At 43.3% G+C, this 20827-nt stretch overlaps 1 protein-coding gene across 1 annotated transcript in view; it reads left to right on the forward strand.

The window, feature by feature from the left end:
- LOC126529655 (uronyl 2-sulfotransferase-like) overlaps window positions 1-20827 on the forward strand; it is a 150904-nt gene that overhangs the window by 69039 nt on the left and 61038 nt on the right. Inside the window, exon 4 of the mRNA XM_050177169.2 lies at window positions 12178-12257. Coding sequence (XP_050033126.1) covers window positions 12178-12257 — 80 coding nt within the window. The remainder of the gene's footprint in view (window positions 1-12177; window positions 12258-20827) is intronic.

Here is a 20827-nt window from a genome sequence, read left to right on the forward strand (position 1 = left end):
ATAAAAAATTATGAGTAGGTGATTGGTAGACGTGAAGATAAAGTAAAATCAGTGACATCACCGCGCTTCATAAAAAAAGGAAGTAAAATAAAAATAAAAAATAAAATACTGTACAGAACGCAGCCATAAATTAGATTCGAGTCTCGTGATTGTAAGAAATAGAATTGTGTTTGGATCTTTATGATCGGGTCTAAGCAGGACAGACGTGTTAAGAAACAAAAATACTTCCCCATTTTGAAAATTGTTTACTAAGGCATAAGCATTTTTTGGCACCGGAAGGGCATGCATAAGCTGGGAAAAGGAATTCAGCAAAAGGGAAATATCAGCCGAGCAAAAGAATGTTTCATCATCATCAGCCTGGTTACGCCCACTGCAGGGCAAAGGCTTCTCCCATACTTTTCCAACTACACCGGTCATGTACCAATTGTGGCACTGTTGTCCCTGCAAACTTCTAATCTCATCCGCCCACCTAACTTCCTGCCGCCACCTGCTACGCTTCCATTCCCTTGAAATCTAGTCCGTAGCCCTTAATCACCATCGGTTATCTTCCCTCCTCATTACATGTCCTGCCCATGCCCATTTCTTTGTCTTGATTTGAACTAAGATGTAAATAACTTGCGTTTGTTCGCTCACCTATTCTGCTCTTTTCTTATCCCTTAATGTTAAGCCCATCATTCTTCTTTCCATAGCTCGTTGCGTCGTCCTCAATTTACGTAGAACCGTTTTCGTTAGCCTCCAGCTTTCTGCCCCGTAGGTGAGTACTGGTAAGACACAGCTGTTATACACCTTTCTCTTGAGGGATAATGGCAACCTGCTGTTCATGATCTGAGAATGCCTGCCAAATGCACCCCAGCCCATTCTTATTCTTCTGATTATTTCAGTCTCATCATCATGCATCGGGAAGCATCGGCTGGTCATTACTTGTCCTAGTGCTCCCTTACCACTTCCAGTGCCACGCTACCTTTTGTAAACTGCTGTTCTTTTCCGAGAAAGAATGCTTGCGGATTAGCAAAGAATTATCAGAATATCTATAGTATTGTTGCTGTTGTGCAGGTACGAGGTCATATACTTCGTCGAAAGCTTTACTGCCTGCCTTTTGTCAGCTAGGCACGCTCAGATATTCTCGGGCACATGGTGCGCGGACTAAGTCATGGGAAGAGTTTTTAAGACGGAAAAGAAATAAAATTACTTTATTATGTTGAAACTCGCCCTAATAAATACTTCACAGCTGACTACATTTTACCAAATATTACCAAATATAAACGGAACATATTACGTCATTCCAGTTTATATGGTACACTCAAACCGCGGAAGGCGTTATGCTAGTATAGGTTTTAAGGAGCATGGGCGCTCCAATTGGTTGCCGGACATCCTAACATTTTTTATTTCTCTTTTTGTGAATGTTAAATCGCGCGAAGCGCGAGCAGTGGTTGTATTCCTGCGTCTCTCGAGCTTAGCTCCGCTCACCCTTGCCACTCGCTCAGCAATATCAAAAGTCGGATCGCGCTTCCTCATCTGCTTCAGTTCTCGTCCCAAGTATGAAGATCGGAACGATAAGACAGAGAAGCTTGATCAGGCATGCAGCGAATGGAAGACGCAAGGAAACCAGGTCAACCAAGCATTACACGAAGACAGCTAAATTGGGGCATCACATCTGTTTCGTGGCTCTTTGGTGTGTAACTCCGGGAATCCCAGTTCCTCGAAGTTTTTCAGGTTTCCTAATGACAGCAGGTAAGCACAAGTACTCAATCACTTTGTTTTCTGAGCAGGTATTCATTTTGCATGCGTAAACCAGTTCTGCGCAAGCCTGAGTGGTTTGACATAGGAACAGTGTCGATCGACCCATTCGTCATAACGGCAGCCCATCTGCTGTCGGTGAATTACTTCTACTGAAGGTTGAGTACGTGTTTGTTTTTATTGCTGAGTTACTTTGCTTTAGACTCAGCTTCAGTGTGTGCAGGTTGTTGAGTACTTGTAATACAGACGAGGTGCAATGTTATTTGTTTCCGCAAGAATGTATTTAATCATACCAGTAATGCAAGTACAGAATATGTAATGCTAATTAGGTGCGAACTCGTAATCTCCGTTGGAAGGAAGAGTTCTACTAAGTTTTGCTTGTATAAATGGTTGGTTCCTTGTGTTGCTGTTGTGCCAAAATAGTGTCCTAATACTCGCCTTGCTTTTCTGCATACATGAATATGACACAAAGTATGATGAGAGGCAGATTGCATGCGCTTGTAAGCACTGTAGCAATATGCTCCCTCATTCGGCATGTAGTTCAAATAAGTAGAGCAATTATAGGCTACTTCCTGTTCGTGCAGATGCATATAGCCAGTTGAAAATGCTGTGGGTCCTTACTTCTCACACTGTCAATGAAATACATGTATTGTACTCTACCTTCTTTCTGTAAGCCAGAAAATGTGTCGCCGTCATAAGATACGTGATAGTCAAGTTCTATGCGACCAGCCCGTGATGGTTAATTTTCGCCTTGGCTTGGATTTTTTGGAATCTATGTTCGCTCATTATGTAGAAATTTCAGTTGTGAATGAAAATTGCTTCTGCGGATTTACACTTTCGCACTGCGTGGATATCAGTCTTTTTCTAGTATGGAATGGGTGAATAAAAAGAAAACGTTGATCTTTTACTTGTGTTGAGTTGTGGCTTACTGAGAGGTCGGCCAGCTTTAGTTGATCCACTTCACAGCAGATGAACAAAATTTACGATTGATGGTGCCAGAAAGTTTTCTTTATACTACCCACCATTATATCGGTCGGCTAGTTGAACTGTAGCCCTAAACATAACCACAAGTTGGGAATTTCAAAGTGACTACTTTCACGAAATGACGAAATGTAATATATTACCTGCGAATATTGGTAGCTAACGACAATTTGCTATATAAATATTTTTCGTTATAACTGCTTGCACTGGTGTGTACTAGCACAGCCCAGTGCCTTAAAAATGAAGAGAAGCTTCCAAGGTGCACTTTAAAAAAAGTTTGCACCGTGTGTATATCTGCCACACAACGATAATCGTCATCTGCCTTGATGCGTTTCCTTTCTTGAAAACGCCGCGCCCGCTACCTTCCTGTCGGGAATGCAATACATGCTGATAACGCGCATGCCGTTCGTTACTGGGAAGTACCGGGCTCGCAGCGTTAAAGAAAGGAAACGCATCAAGGCAGATGACGATTATCGTTGTGTGGCACATATACACCCCAAAGGGTGCAAACGTTTTTAGAGTGCAAACGCGGCAGGAAAAAACCGCTTCGTAAGCCGGGCACATTTGAGCGGCTTCTGCTCCGCAATTTGGCCAATGTCGGCGCGCGGTCAGCGGACCTGCAAGAGAGCACGAACACAGCCAACACCACCCAAATTACAGAAGGCCTCTCCACGTCAGAGTTGACGTCCGGAAGTGAAATCACCCTGGTTGTCGGCTTCACTGTGCTGGTTGATTGTGTCGAGTTACTTATCTGTTCGTTCGCGTGCATACAGCCTGTGAATTTAAATTTACACCTCGAAATAGTTCCTATGGCATAGGTGGGAATGTGAGCGAGTTCAGTCATTTTTTTCCTTTATGACGCTTGAAAAGTGCTGCCGCGGATTGTTGGTTGACCAGCTGCAGCCAACCATGGCATTTTCTTATAGACATTTATGCACACTTCACAGATTTTTTTTCCTTTATTTTTCTGAGTTGTCTTTCCTGACAACCGTTAATAATCGGGCAAGTAGAAAATACAGGTATCGCTGGCTATGACTTTGTAACTTTCATTGAGACTGGATGCAGGAAAGTATTCTGAACTTGAAGCTAATACTGTAGTCTGCAGTGTGATATTTGAACATCACTATAAAAACATATGAAAGATCATTTTTCATTCAGACGAATGTAGTGTCATTTATTACTTTATAAAATTGACATGGCAGGTAAATATGCAGAAATAAACAATTTTTCATTCAAACAAATCAGTGTCATCTATAGCAAGGACATTTCAAAGTTAAGAATGCATGCATATATTACAAAGAAATCATTTCTCATTCAAACAAATTACAGTGTCATCTATTACCAAATGCAACAAATTATTGACAACTATTATAAAATAACAGATCAATGTGAACGTGGACTGGAAATGCAGCTAGGAAAGGTGAAGCTTGTACTGTCTTCAGTTTTCGCTTTTTTTCTTGCTTATTTGCCTAAGCTTGTCATTTTGCACCCTACAGAGAAAATCAAATAACACATTTTAAGCCACATTAGTACGTATTGCATGACGAGCTGTGGTGAATGTCCATTATCACACGTGTCAAAGTTTTCATTGCTGTCAATATGGGACGTTGTCAAGCAACAAGAAGTTCCTTTTTCTTTGAACAATCATAAAATTTACTGGCAGTTTTCATTTACTATGCTCAAGCACTATGTCCATTGTCAAAACTGCATGCACATCCACAGGCAGGGGAAACAAGAGGCCACCTCTCGTGGTAGTGGCAATAATTGCCAAATCGTCACTGTCGAAATTCCGGTTTTCTAGTACCAGGTTCCCCATGCAAGATGAACATGCAAGTTTTTTCTAGCTGCATGTGCACAATAAGCAGCCGCGTACCTGATGGCGGGAAGCATCGCCTGCTTCTTTGCCATATCTTTTCCTTTGGAATTTCCTCAGCCACACATATCAGAAGCCAAGCTCTTCAGTGTAGTAGCGTGTTACTTCTACAAGTGCATGGGAAATGTGGCGAAATGCACTGTGTGTTTCACGGGTCAGGTGACCTGCATCATGTTTTACAGTTTCCCAGAAATCTAGCCAATCATGTACACTGTTCAGGAAGTCGATCTGACGGGAAGACAAACTTCTGACAGGCTCTTGAAAGCTGTCACGTAGGGGCTGTCCTTTGTGCGGCAGTTTCACATTTACAATGTTCCACCATGTCAAGATAATGCGAATAAATTCAGCTGTGCCACAAGGCATGTTAAAGTTTAGCTAATTTGGAACCAGTCAGTGCTGCATTAGTTCAAAGGTCGAAAACCTTCAGGACTAGCTTGACATTTTGGTGTTCCAAGTTGGATGGATTTAATGACTTCAAAGGTAATGTGGGAGCTAACTGCAACAGCTCCTTGCTTTCCTCTTCATACGCCTTTCCCAAATTGCCACAGTTAGCAGCTACCTATTACTGGAAAGTTCACTTATGTCAGGAAAAAACATGTAAGTCCCTGGGTTACGTTGATTAAGCCAGTTGTTACGGACGCACTTTAGAATGTGAACACTGTCCAAGACAAAAGCAAAGGTCTTGAAGGATCAGATGGGTGTGCTTACACGACGATATTAAATTTAGGGGGATCAGAAAAAAATAACATTGCTTTCCGGTTTATGGAATTATTATCAGAAGTAACTGCGATTACCTTAATTGGAGCAACTTCCAGCTCTTTAATGAGGAGTCTGAGAAAGCAATGCAAGTCCTTTGCGTCGTGTTTTGCAAAGGGCAGTATATGCACAACATCTTTGGTGGCAATAGGCACTGAATCATGAATACGTACGCTGTCCTTGCAGCAATATTGCCTTTTGGGGCTGCACCTGTGATAAAAACACCTTTACATTCAAAGTAGGACTGTAAATAAATCTAATCTATCATGAGTGACACAGTCCGTTTGTGCACCTTCAGTGCCAATGCCATTTTTTGTATACGAGAAGTACAATTCATCTTCTTGCTCTAATGATGCGCTAATGCTGTATGCAGCACAAACACGAGTAATGTGTTTGGGTGGGGAAGCTTCAACTTTGACATACTTCGCATGAACTTGTAAGCATGGGGTGATATGGTAAACATAATACTAGCAAACACAAACAATTCGGCTGGATATTTCACGGCATTGATCGAAACAGTTATCTGGCTGCTTGCGAAATTTTATCACTTCTGCCTGCCAGTCAGAAGGAAAGTGTGAAGCCGTGAGTTCTAGTAGCGCAAATACCCGCCGCAAAAGCTCAACTTTTCCTCATCATTTTCTGAGCATCTTCGGATTTTCTACAGGTGGTCAAGTGTATCTCCCAGTTGTCCAACGTCTGAAATTGAAACAGGGAACTCAACGATGCCTACCTTCTCAATCCGCGTCTCTCCAAAGTTTTCCTTCAAAGAGATGTCTGCATTCATAACCACAGCAAAACGCACACTGGGCGCATATCGATGCACAAGATTCAAGAAAAGCACTTTGTCTTTCGTGAGCACTTTGTTCCCGAACTCTCCCGCTGAAAACTTGTTCATGAGGCACAAAAGGTGTTCGAAAGAGGAGACTGCGTTGTTCTTGGCGTGGTCGCCGGCCTTAGAGACTAACCCCCTTTGTTCTCGTTTATCTATATTATATATATATATATATATATATATATATATATATATATATATATTCATTCATGCATTCATTCGTTCATTCATTCATTCATTCATTCATTCATTTATTTATCCAAATTTCTTTGTACAGGGTGAATTTGCTGGTCAATCTAAGCACGCAGTGCTTGTAAAATGACCAGGCAGTTGGTGAAACAACATATTAAATTCATGTTACCACAATTAATACATTCTCTCGCATATATACACTGAACACCGTCCAATGCAGTAAACAAAATAATAATAACAACAAGCATTTTGAGTTCCTGTTTTTTTTTTCATTACACAATGTTGTCAAGAAAACATCAATGTCAAAACAAAGTCAAAACATCAAAGCGATACATAAATACACCAGTCACTTACAGGACTACAACTCAATTCTTTAAACTGCTGATTCAAAATTATACACAGGTATCGAAGCAAGAACATAAACAAAAGTTGAAAACAAAGCCGGGAAACAATTCCGTATTAGTCAACTGGCTTTACGTACTAAATGTTTATTGAGCTTGCACACCATTTTCTGATCGCTTTATTCATTTTTCGTTTCGTGTTTATTGTACATAATTCATCACTCAATTGATTAAATACTAAAGGGACATAGTAGTTCCGGGTTCTTTTTCCATAGTGAGTGTAGACACGTGGTTTCACGTGCCTCTCAGTTTGTCGCAATGTCACGTTCTTTTTCACGGCAACCCTGAATTCTTTGCTGAAGTAGTGATTCTTCAAAACTACATAATTAAATAGTTCTTTCACTGGTAGTATACCCAGGGCTTGGTATTTTTCCCTTGTACATGCGCTATGTAACGCTGTACCGTAGGTTATGCTCTTGACTGTTTTACGAATTACGCGATTAATTTCTTGTTTTTTGTTTTCAGAGCGAGTGCCGTATAATGTAATGCCATACATAAGTAAAGACTCAGCTAGGGCCTTAAATACAGTAAGCTTTTCTTTAAGTGGAGCTCTGCCTCGAAGGTGATACATCATGGCAGCAATTGATCTTAGCTTTTTACATATGTGTTTCACGTGACTATTCCAATTAAGACATTGATCGAAATGCACACCTAAATACTTTACAGTTGATTCGAGTGGCAAAGGTAGGCAATGGCATGAATTACAGTCTGATGAATGCAAAAAAATCCTCCTATTAATTGTGATAGCTTTGTGGGGATTCTTAAAACAAATTAGCTTTGTTTTTCCTTTATTTATGTAAATATAATTTTCCTGAAACCAATCACACAATTTAACAATATCACTTTGTAGTTGTTGGAACCCTGTAGCAATGTTGGCAACATCTATAGTAATCGCAGTGTCGTCCGCATACTGGAAAATTTTTTAATGTAATGGTAGAAGGCCGAGGTCTGTAACATAAATGTTAAAAAGCAGGGGTCCTGACGTACTACCCTGAGGTACTCCATAGTTTAGTGACTCCAAACTGCTATATGTTTCTCCTAACCTAACACACTGAAATCTGTAAGCAAAATAACTTGAAAAAAACTTAATGAAGTGTCCCCGAAAACCCAGATATTGCAACTTTTTTATCATAATGTTATGGTCTATGGTATCGAAAGCTTTTGTTAGATGTAACATTAAAGCCAAGACTACTCGGTTATTTTCTATCGAACTGTTGATGTAATCGGATAGCTCATCTAGCAAGGAAGTTGTATTTTTTTTCTGTGTGAGGCCAAATTGCGCATTGTTGTTCAGTGAAAATCGATCACAGAACGACAGCAGCACGGATGCTACAAGCTTTTCCATTATGTGGGCAAGCGCTGAAAGGATAGAAATCGGTCTGTAATTTCCGCAGTCATTTTTTTTTTTCGGTTTTTGTATATTGGCCTATTAACAGAGATTTTCATTCGTTTCGGTATATCTACAGTTTGAAATATTCCGTTTAGTATTTTTAATAATACGTCTTTTAGTTCCTTAATATAACTACGGAGGTCTCGATTACGAATCTTATCAAAACCCGGTGGCTTCCATTCCTTCAAACCCTTGATGATATTCCATAATTCAACTTCAGATATTTCTGGCAGAAAAGCTGTGTTCGCGCATGTGCGTTTAGGTTTGTATTCGGTGTGCCCATCGCGACTTGTTGCTCTTAGTTTTTCCGCCACATGCAAGAACGTGTCACTGAACTTATCACACATTACTTTCGTGCCTACTGTGGGGAAGTTCTTTTTTATTACGTCTTCAACGCATGCGTGTTTCGATCGGCCCATCAGGTCGTTTACCAGTGCCCACGTTTTCTTTACATCGTTTTTATTTAACGAGAATTCTCGTGACAGGTATCTTCGTTTCGCAAGTCGCAATTTCGCTGTCACCAGATTTCTTAGTGAGCAGTATTCTGCTCTTTTCGTAACATCGTGCGGTTCTTTCTTGCTTTTCTGCCATGCTTTGTCCTTAAGGTAGCACAATTCTATGATATCTGGCGTGATCCATTTACTGTCAGGCTTTCTCTTCTTAACCTTTACTATTTTAGTGGGAACTTCGTAAATCCTATTGAATGTTTCAATAAGACTACTGTACATGGTTAAGTGATCAAGCGGTAAGAGTGCACTCCAGTTTGTATTTTTAATTTTTATGTCAACTTGTGCATTATCGATAATAGTTCTTGTAACCAAAGCCTTTCCTTTCGTTATTGGTTGTTCAGACATAATTGCTAACATGACAAAATAATGGTCAGCCAGTTTGTGCTTAACGACTGCGGATGTATACCGCTGGTTGGTTAATCGAAGGATGATGTGGTCAATGCACGATTTGGAAATTTTTGAGCCCAAGTATTCCTCTCTTGTGTACTCATTTATTGCGTTGTATAACCCATGTTCAGCTAGCAAATTAAGGTAATCAGTTACAGTTCTTTGAGACTCTTGGAAGATATCTATATTTATGTCGCCTATTAAAATCAGGTGTTTCTCATTCATATACTTATTTAGTAAAAGCTGCAGTTCCTCGATATATTTGTGTGTATTCAAGTTTGGCGGCCGATAGATAATACACAGAGTGTACGTAGTGTCCACTTTACTAATCGGCAAGTTGAGCAGCTCGGCATTATCAAATTTTACCTCAATACTGTATGACAACCAGCTATCTTTCACAAACACCAAAACACCTCCACCTTTCCTATTTTCCCGACATACGGCATATTGCGAGTAGCCTCTGAGGCAATACAAACTTAACCTTTCCGCTGTAATGTTGATTTCAGACAGCGCAATGACATCCACATTAGGCATTGTTTGCAAATACGCACACAAGTGGTCCCAATTTTTCTGCAGGCTACGAATGTTCACGTGTAGTAATTTTAGCTCTTCATGCAGTGTTTCTTCCCTTAATGTTTCGAGGATATGCTTATCCCATTCGCTGAAGGATTCAAATGACCCCATTAATTTATTTTTGCAAGATCAGCCACGCTATTGACACTAATTACACTAGAACCTTCTTCCTTCCTGAGCAACACCTTGCCGTTCTTTGTCCAGACAAATTTGGACCCTGTCTCTTTGACCAGCTGTCGAGTCTGCCAAAATAAGTGTCCTTGGATTTTGGTCAGATTATCATTCAGGAATATTTTCTGAGTGAGAGTGTTCTTTTTGGATATCCAGATATCTTTGGTTGCTTGGTCGGTGAATCTCACAATAACTGGAGTGATTTTGACTTGACGCGGTTTCAACCTATGCGCTGCTTTCAAGGAATGTCGTTCTGGCGCCGGGATGTCAAGTTTATTGCTAAGGTTCACCAAGACCTGGAATAGGTCTTCCTTTGGTGATTCGGGAATGCCATGAATCTCAATATTTTTCCGGCGCGATTACAGCTCTGCAATTTCGATGCTATCTCTCATGCGAGCAACTTCAGCATCCTTTTCAGTCAGCCGTTTCTCAAGTTCCTCGGTTTTTGCCTTTAGTTTACAGATCTGTTTCCTGGGAGCCGATTTTAGCAAGAAGTTCATCATACTTTTTTGACAGCAGTTCCATGAAGCTCTCTATTTATTTCGTCGTTACGTTTTGCTTGTCAACTTTCTTATCAACACTATCTAACTTGCACAAAACTTTGGCTAATTTCTGATCCAAGCTTTCAACTTTTTGAGCCGCAGCACATGGCTGCTGAGGCTCCTTGCCGCTTTCGGGGTTTTGGTCGCTTGCATTGCTGCTGTCTGAATCCGAAGATTCAGTTTCCTCATCTGCGCATGACTGACATTTCCATATGTCAATGTCACCGTGTTTCATACCTATAAATCTCTTTTCTGAATGCCTGAGCACTTGCCCAGATGGTAGCAATGTTTACAGCGAAAACACAACAAAAACTGCTCTTTGCCAAGCTTCTTCTGGCATGCAAAACACTCTCGTTCCGCCATAACTTCTTCGAAAGGGCTAGAACACTACAATACTGAAATATTTCAACACGGCAGTCAGTCCAGTGGAGCATGAAGTTCAGGCAAGTGTGTCTCATTGAGGCACAATTTTCTTACCTATAACAAAGAAAACACGGTCAGAGCTCGGTCGCTGCTCCACCGGACTGCGGGGCGTTCTTCTTCTGAGCGTCCTTTTGTAGCCCGTAGAAACCGTGGTTTGTGACGTCAGCGCCGCCCCCTTTCGCGGCGGTATCGTCCCGTTGTCATCCGCGCTTGCTTGGCCCAGATCCCTGCGCAGATATCTGCCGCAGGCCTAGCACATCGACGCTTCCATGGTCATCGGGCGATGCGGCGGTTCCACGGCCCGGAGCTATAACAAAGAAAACACGGTCAGAGCTCGGTCGCTGCTCCACCGGAGTGAGAAGTGTGTGTGTGTGTGTATGTATGTATATATATATATATATATATATATATATATATATATATATATATATACACTCCTGATAGCTTCGCCGAGAGATTGAGCTATATAATCTGGAGGGCCTGCCGGACGTCTATGTGGTGTTCACGCTATGTATTTACGCCAATTTTCCGCTACACCCCACGCAATCCAATATGTAGCGATTCGTACGGACGATCCTACTTCCCATCGAGTACTGTTGCGCTTGTACTTTAAAAGGGTCCGAACTAGAGCTAGTTGGTACTGATTCATAGCTAAAAACTTTGCGAAAGAAAACCAGCAAAGGAAAGACGACACAGTACTTTCATGTATTGTATGTAATGCTTGTGTTGTTTTCTGACAACCAAGAAAATGTAGCCTTTCTTATCTCGAGCCACTATTTAGTAGCTTGTGGCGAGTGTCAACAGTGTTAAAGACCACGCTGTCACCCATCTTTCATAGTTTGGAATAATCCCATCAGAGCTGCAGCTGTAAAAAGTCTGGTGAGCTTAACATATTGATCAGTGAACAATTTACAGTGTCACTAACTTGTTTTACCTTGTTGGATATGACTCCCTCGTATGGTACGGTGGCGATTCGTTTTTTTTCTGCTGTAATGAGCTTCTATTTAAGCTCATGTAAAGACGAGGAGATATTTGGAGCCTTCGAGGCGAAGTGAACAGGGTGCGCGCCGAGTGCGACAATGACCACCATTAAATAACAGAAATGTGACTTTCGGCACAGTCTTTCATTAAATGCGCGTTCTTATATGTTGTACGATCACTGCGCTGGAGGCGTGTGAATACGCATAAGAGACAAAGATGAAGGAAAATACAAAACACACGTCTTTCATTCTTGTTTCTTTCGCCGTTATCTCTTGGGAACATTTACGCGCCTGCTACGCTCAACCAACTAACGCAACTAGCTGTGTTGGCCGCTGTGTATTGTTGGTTGCACCTTCCGAACGAAATCATGGCACCTCCACTGAATGTTTATTCGGTCGGGATGCGTCAGTTGTCCTTTCTGTAATGCAGGCGGAATTCGTAGAAGAGGTGATGTCGTTGAGGGCGCCCTGCAGCTACGACAGGCACGTCTACTTTCTGGACTTCGAGGAGTGAGTAACGACACTTCACCAAGTTCGAACAAATGAGGAGGAGAGAGACCTTTTTTTTTATTTATGAATACTGCGATCTTGTACACAAGATCATAGCAGGTGGGAAGCGTTGTGTTAAGATACAGAATTACAGACACAAAGAAAACAAAATTGCACATAGAAATTCAACAAGAGAATACAGCGACAAGGTCAATTAACAACAATCAATTCAAATGCTCTTGAAATGAATGTAATGATGACTGTCTGACAACATCATCCGTGAGGTTATTCCAATCAGTGATGGTCCTTGGAAAAAAGGAATATTTAAAACAATTAACTCGCGGATTTAATGGTGTTATAGAAAGAGAATGGCGATTTCTAGTTTGGTACCCCGAGGAATAGGTAAGGATATTGGAGGTGTCAACTTTGAGATTATTATTAATTAATTGATAGAAAAACTTCAAGCGACATATGCGATTTCTGTTAGGAATAGAGGGTAAACCGCTTTTTTTGAGGAGGTCACTGACTGATGCTCGCCCGTAAGTGTTATATATAAACCTTACTCCTTTCTTTTGGATTCTTTCAAGTTTATTTATGTTTACCTTTGTAAAAGGGTCCCAGATAATTACTGCATATTCTAAGATTGGTCTAATAATAGTGTTGTAGGCAAGGAGGCGTGTACCAGGGGTTGCTAGCTTAAGCGAGCGTCGTAAGAAAAAAAGCTTTCGGAGAGCGTTTGCTGAAACATAGTCGACATGCCTGGTCCAAGAAAGGTTATCAGAGATTCATAGACCTAGATACTTATATTCTGTGACTTCATGAAGAAAATTATTATTAGCAGTGTAGTAATATAGAAAAGGGATCTTTTTAAGTGTTATTCTCATAAATACGGTTTTTTCAAAGTTAATTGACATTTGCCACTTCTCACACCAAGAAACTATTTTTGCAAAAGCATTATTCAGCCTAATTTGCTCATCAGTCGAACTTATTTTCTCATACAGCACGCAGTCGTCCGCATATAACTTAACACGTACTGACAGATTCTTAACAATATCATTAATAAACATTAAAAACAGTAGGGGGCCGAGGACGGATCCCTGGGGAACACCAGAATCGACAGGAACGTAATTGGAGCAAGTTTTATGCAGTTCGACAAACTGACGGCGATCAGATAGGTACGATTGTACCCATGTTAATATCTGTTTATTATTTATAATAAAACTGAGTTTGTGAAGTAGTTTCTTGTGCGAAACCGTATCGAAAGCTTTTCGAAAGTCCATAAAGATAACATCAGTTTGTTTTCCTTCGTTGATTGCTGTCGCAAAATCATGGATTGTTTCCACCAGTTGAGTGCATGTGGAATACCCTCGTCTGAACCCGTGTTGAACAGCTGCCAGTACATTATGCTCGTCGAGGAAATTAGTTAGATGCTTATGAATGATGTGTTCCAATAATTTGCACGTTGTCGAAGTTAATGAAATAGGGCGATAATTTTCAATACACGTCTTCTCTCCACTTTTATGCAAAGGCCTAATTCTAGCAGTTTTCCAATCACACGGTAGAACACCTTCTTTCAATGATCGAGTGAATAAAGCGCACAAATACTTTGAACACCACTCTGCATACTGTTTAAGGAAGGCATTCGGAATATCATCTGGTCCAGGCGATTTCTTAATATCCAGTTTTAATAATAGATTAAAAACACCCTCTTCAGAAATTATAACATCAGGCATGGAAGGAAGGGACATGCTAAAGGGTGGGAGACGCCCGTCATCTTTCGTGAAAACTTTCTTAAAGGTGTTATTAAATGCTGCTGAAACCTGGACATTGTCACTTACATGTTGTCCATTTATAATAAATGCATCGGTAGAACGAGAAACTGGTGCAATTGACCACCAAAACTTTTCAGGTGCAGTTTTTATAAAATCCGGAAGTTGTTTATTGTAGTATTTCTCTTTATCTTTCAGAATACACTGTTTTAATTTCTCTGAAGCTTCATGAATTTTTGCCTCTAAAAAGGCTGAGCTTGATTTTTTTATTCTTCTCTTTAATCGCTTTAGCTTGCGCTGCAATTGCAAAGTTTCTCGCGTAATCCAAGGATTGTGATTGTCTGACTTCTTGCATATCACTGGTACAAAACGCAGAATGCAGTCACGAACAATGTTTTTGAAAACAAGCCACAGGTCATCCACGCTACAAGTGCTGTGCAGAAAACTATAATACTGAAGATCTAAGATATCAATAATCGATTCATTGTCAGGACGGGCAAAATTCGGAAAGTGTCGAATATCACCCCTTCGGTCCAATAATATGTCTTCTATTACCAAGATTACGGCTTGATGATCAGAAATACCGGCCACTACAATACATGAAAAGATTTCTTTGATATTGCCTCGTACCAAGAATAAATCCAATATTGATGAAGAATCTTGTTGGATTCTAGTAGGGTTCTTCACAATTTGTAAGAGATCGAAATGAAACATGATATCAAGCAGAGCATCTCCTACAGCGTGCGGAGATTGAACAGAAAAAGTAGCCCAGTTTATGTTTGGTAAGTTAAAATCTCCAGCTAAAATTAACTTATCGTCTGGTTTCGTGTAGCAATAAAGATATTTCTTAATTTCATCTAAGACAGCGACAGAGGAACCGGGAGGCCTATAAATAGCACCAAGGATATATCGGAAATTGTTAGCATATACTTTACAAAAGACAGCTTCAACTCTAGCAACATCAGGCAGTTTTAAAATCTGAAATGTGCTTTTGAACAGTATAGCCACTCCGCCACCTCTTCTGTCGCGGTCTTCCCGAAAGACTTTATAGTTTCTTGGCACAAACTCGGTATCAAATAATACTTCATCTAACCATGTCTCTGTTAGCACAGCTATGTCGGGATTATGCGCTAACAGCATACCTTCCAGATGGGAGACTTTGTTCACAACGCTACGACAATTAAAACTAATTATTGTTAATGTCCTCCTATCTTCCTTTTGTGGTCATTTCTTTCTTTCAGAAATTTTGTAGCGAGCATTGTTCGCCGAGTCCCAAGCAAACATCATACCATCTACACACAGCTTGTTAAAAAAAAGCTTGACCTTAGCTCCGTTCGATCTCTCTTCCGCTGAGCTTTCCCATAACTTCTTTCTAATATTTCGAACGGCGAAAGAAAAGTCTTCCGTGATCGAAAATTCTGTTCCCGTGAGCTTATAGTAAGCTTTTAGGACGGAGCCCTTTTCGCGGTAGTCTAGTAGGTAGACGGTAGTAGGTAGACTACTCGATTACCCGCAGCTTACAGGCCTGTCTGTTTTGTGAAATTTCAGAAAATGGTCAGAAGAAGCCATAGCGGCCAAACATGCCCTGTCCGCAGTTCAAACACTTGTGGACAGGGTTATGCTGAAACTTTATTCACAATAGCTTTGCCAATCTGATGGCGATGTCCATTAAAAAGGTTGCTGCTTTTTTTGCAACAAGAGATCAGCTCAGGATTGCGCGTTGATTTGATGCTCTGTGTCATTTTTCTCTCTCAGTATCACCAGTCATGGGAGAGGGCTAGCAGTGAGCTTTGGGGGCTTTTAGATGTGTTGACGGACTTTTCGATGGTTAAATAGGACATGGCCATCAGGCTGACCAAATTCTGAAGTTCTAGCTGCTTTGAGCAAATTGGACAAGGCATGCTGTTCATCATGGGATGCCGCATAATGGGACTCGGGTTTTATTGACAACCACGGCGGCCAGATTTGGATGGGGGCGAAATGCGAAAACACCCGTGTACTTAGATTTTCTGGCACGTTAAAGAACCCCAGGGGGTCTAAATTCAGATCATGGTTTTGGCACGTAAAACCGCACAATTTTTTTTTATTCAGTAGCAATCAGCCTTTTCCATGTTCTTGTGTTGCCCTCTGACGCACTCCGCTGGAAACGTTTTGGAAGGGTGCCGCGGCTTTCGCCGGTTGATTGGTTTACCTGCACCCATGTTGATTGCCTGTCGGTTGTGCATTTCGTGAATTGCGATTAATCATTAATGGCTTCTCCAGGGCAGCATGACGTTCGCGCTTTGACTACTGGGTGAACAGGCCACACTGCACTCTTGCGCTTACGATGCGGCCGAAAAAAGCACGCCGAGCTCCTCTCGCCGACGCGGCTGCCTTGGAGTTTGTTGTCGCTGATATCTGCGCTTGGCACATCACATCACTTTTTGTAGTCCTTTTACACATTCATAAACATTTCGCATATTCAAGAAGCCTTCGAGTGCAGCCTTCCACGTCGGATTTGCCAAAGCGGCGCTTTGTTCAGATTGACATCTACAGCCTCAGATCGCTGTTAGCTTCGGATATTGGGCAAACGACGCGTCGCTGATGTGAAATAATGTAAAAACGTAGCATAACATAACATATCTGCGCATATGAGTCGTGTTGTTTCGCACCGAGACGAGTCAATGTGAGCGGCCCAGCCACTTAAGCAATGGCACCTGTCATCCAGACAAACATATTAAGGCTGTTGTTACGGATTCTCGCTTTTGTTTAACTTAATCACACTTGCCGTTTGCGCGTGCCATAAAATATTAGCATAGAAAACTGTGCTCGGCAAAGGCATTCACTTATAAAGCGCGTTGTTCACTCGCGATAATGGGTATGCCATCGCTAGCACCGTTGCTAACCGAGCGAATTTACGCACCTGCACCGAATGCACTGTGTCTTCTTTTCCATTATCGGCAGAGGTAAACAGTGCTTCTCTGGAATTAAGAAATCCGTCAGCATAACAACACGCACAGGCCCACCATCTACGTAGCGAATGTGACCGGAAGCAATAGGAAACGGTCACGAAAGCACAAGATGTTGGCACCACGCTTATTGTGTAGCTGCCGTGCGAAGTGAAGAGTAGTTGACGTCAAATAGATATAAGAGCGCTTTCCTTCGTCCTAACTGCTTATTCTTTAAGTTCTGGTCAATCAGTAGGGGGTGCACGAACTCGACGGGGCCAGGCCTAACCCAACCTTCGCTCAACAGGGTCAAAATTGGCTCAAACTTTATGTGCATGGCTTGAGAGGACCGAAGCTTGTGCATTTCAATTTAGAAGGCATGTCAACGCATTTTGAGCGCGAATAATAATTATATGTACAAGCAAATGTGCTGTGGCTATCGTGTTATCAGTTCGACGGCCGATTGCGTGGGGTTCGGTCGAGCGATCATGGTCGGTATGCTGATTTTGTTGGCGCTGTCGACAAGAAAGTCCGTCTCGCTACGAGAACTCCTGTCCCTCGGTTGTGTCGTTGTCGGCCTATTGGGATCAACTCGTCTTAGCGACACAGTGGTGAATAGGCGGCTTATCGTTGGCGCCAGCGCCTTGTCAGCGTCTTGTCGGCCTCGTATCGACCCAGTGTTACCGTGCCTGAAACGAGTAGGTGCGCGCTGCCACCACCTTCAAGAGAGGGCCGACGCTGCAAGACTGCGTCAGCGATGTGGTGTTTTTGAAGTGTCGCCGAAGTGTAACGCAGGGATTTATTGATTAATCTGATAGTCGTCAATGCAAGGCGGCAACTACGCGGTTCACGGTGCACTCCGGGTGAAGCCGTGGTCGTTCTTTTTTCTTTTTGAAGTAAAGGTGCCGTCTTAAGCTACGCACGTTTTCGGCGCCGCACCGACGTAGTGCTATAGACGAGTAGAGTTCCAGCGCGGTACACGGCACAAGTGTTCGCTGCAGGTCGCATCCGTACGCTTTATTTTTCGGGGTACTTTCCCCCATATCTGGCCGCGCGGCCGCGCGCGCGTCCTTTCCAAAACATCTCGCGGCTAATCCTTTAGGGTAGGGCGCATAGGCCTGTTACGACTTTGCACCGGTGCCACCACTATTACGACTTTGAGGTGGTCCCGTAGCGCTCGTCACCCGTTTCGTGACAGAGCGTTGGTAGCGAAGACTCCGAGTCAGGCGTCGGTGAGATTAATAAAAGGGACTTTATACACTATATACAGGTCATTATACAGGACATGAAGGGATCGGCACTGGGGCCGAGAGCTCACAGCAAACGCGACTGTTCCCGCACGGCGACGTCCGGCGAAAACGCGTGACACATCTCACTCCAGTCGAGAGCGGCACTGTGCTCCCGGTGGGTCGGCGGATCCGGTTTTCCAGGCGGCGCGCCGCGGCCTATAAGCCCCCAGAAACCATTGTCACTCAAACGGCCCAATACAAAGTGAGCACTCGACGGTCGTCCGAGAGGTCCAACCAGCGACCGCGCTGGCCACCCCGTTCAAAGTTGGCGGGCACGGTGACCTCCAGGCAAGGGGAGGTACGGCGCCGGGCTGTCGGGCACTTGGCGACACGTTTGAACATGTTGCCCACCGATGCTTCTCCGGAGGACACCACTGCCTGACGGCTCAGCATCTTGACTTGTCAAGGGAGAATTAGGGCGCTGTGCCTTTCGGCGCAGCCCCGGGTTTGTCCAAAGGGCGCTCGCAGGATAAATTCTGCATCTTGCAGATTCGGAATCCGGGCTTGTGGTAATGGCACAACAGGCCATGGCGCCGTGAAAAAAAGCCGGATTGTAAGCACAGTCGAGGAAAATTTTTGCCGTCGGCGTTGCCGTCAGGTTACGCATATATTTAGGTATATGTATACTGTATGATCCGTGCCGTACATGCAGGTTGTATTGCTACACTATTCAATCACTAAAGTTGTTCAGAGCAAGTCTTACGTTACTGACTGAAGCATTCCTCAGCATTTTGCGGACGGCAGCCCGTAAGCAAATGTCATGAAACATAAAAATCCCGGTGCATGCCTTTATCTTAAATTTTCTCAAACTATTAAGTATATTGAGTCCCCAACGATATGAGTGATCGAACCTTAAAGTGACGTATTTTACTGCAGCGGCTCTGCACGGGCCGCGTAGTGGCGCCTGCTCGATTGCATCACAGGCCGTAAATGGTATGTTAAAGCTTTTCATGGTGTCCAAAATTCTGGCACACCCGCGCATATTGCGTCCGCATCAGTAGGACCCACGCATAGTTAGAACACCGTCCGAGAATTTGAAGCGCAAGGCTAAACATTGCAGTCAGTGATTCGCCTTTCGGGCGAAACTGCCAATTTTTGGGACCCCGAGATAATTGTTGCGATGTCGGTTGGCGCCGTGTTAAGAGAGAAGGAGATTCTTGATGATGGGAAGGAAAGGTTGGGGTAAAGTGCAGCGCAGTAACTGTCTCTCAGCAGAGGACACCTGAACCGCGCTGCACAGGGGGTAGGGAATGAAAGTAGGGGGAGAGAAAGAGCACCAGAAACATCAGCACGCCGCGGAAATGGGATGGAGCTAAAGGCGGCCGGCGAGGCCGACAGCCTCGGCGAATGTCAGGAGCGCACATAGAAGTGTCCTGTGTCGTGAAGGGCAGCCCGAGGGGTGCACGAGTTCAGTCACGGTGTCGCACGGCAGGCCGTGCCCCCGTGTTAAAAAGGACCCAGCTTAATAACGTAAGTCAGTGAGAGGGACACAGTAGAACGTTCTGCAAGTCGTCTCTGTATCATGCGCAGAATAACTTCGACAACCAGGTATGTCGCCTGAAAAGGGATGAGTGCTCGAACTCGACACTCACTCCAAAAGCAAACAGGCTTTTTTGAAATGGTCAAGGGCGCTGTACAAAAAAAAAAAAAAAAAAAAAAAATTGAAAGGCGGACGCCGACTGCCACAGCATAAAGCCTAAGGTGATGCATTATTTACGGGACGTATAGCCCGCAACTCTAAGAAGGTGTTGAGCCTGCCCGGCATTTAGAAGATTTTCCTTTGCACTCTGGACCCAAGATGTGGTCACGATGCAGGCCAGAGTGGGGAACTCCGGGTAATTTTATTGGGATGGCAATTCTGAGGGAATTTCAGGCGCATTCCTGCTGTCGCCGTCGGTGTCGCCGTCATGTTCTGCATTAAGTCAAAGGGTGATTACGTCGTTGCACCGTGCCACATGCTGTTTGTGCCAGTGAAAACTTGTGCGGATGCGCCAACGATGGTGGCTCAATCTCGCGCGCGCAAGGGAAAAAAGCAGGGAGGAAGCACGCCATCTTTTGTCGCGCGCAATACACCGAGGAATCGCAGGCAGAAAAGAGGCCTTCTACTCTGGCTGCTGGTGGCCTGAAAGCGATTTGCGAAAGGGGCAGTGTTGATAGCTTTGTGTGCGCTGTGCTTTCGCCGCTTAGTTCGCGTTGAAGCGAGAGGCAGCATAGAGATCAATTCGCTCGCTGCTGCTGCCGTGCTTCATCACTCCAGCGTTTTGACAGCGAGTTTCCGCGGTTAGCGAGTGAGATGTGTTCACGCTTGCTTGTCCGCGCGCGACACCATGCTTGTTAATTTAGTTAGTAAGCGAATGTTTACAAGCTTATACGGCCGATAAAACTACTATTCTTACTTCATATAGCTGTCTAATAATTTGCTATCGCAATTGATGCTTCCCCTTTAAGGCGAAACTGCGACTCTTTTACCACCGTGGGCTCTTTCATCATCAACCTGGTTACGTCCACTGCAGGGCAAAGGCCTCGCCCATACTTTTCCAACATGGGAGAGGCCTTTTCCCTGCAGTGGGCGTAACCAGGCTGATGATGATGACGATGAAAGAACC

This window comes from Dermacentor andersoni, chromosome 9, assembly GCF_023375885.2.
Source record: "Dermacentor andersoni chromosome 9, qqDerAnde1_hic_scaffold, whole genome shotgun sequence".
Classification (NCBI taxonomy): Eukaryota; Metazoa; Arthropoda; class Arachnida; order Ixodida; family Ixodidae; genus Dermacentor; species Dermacentor andersoni.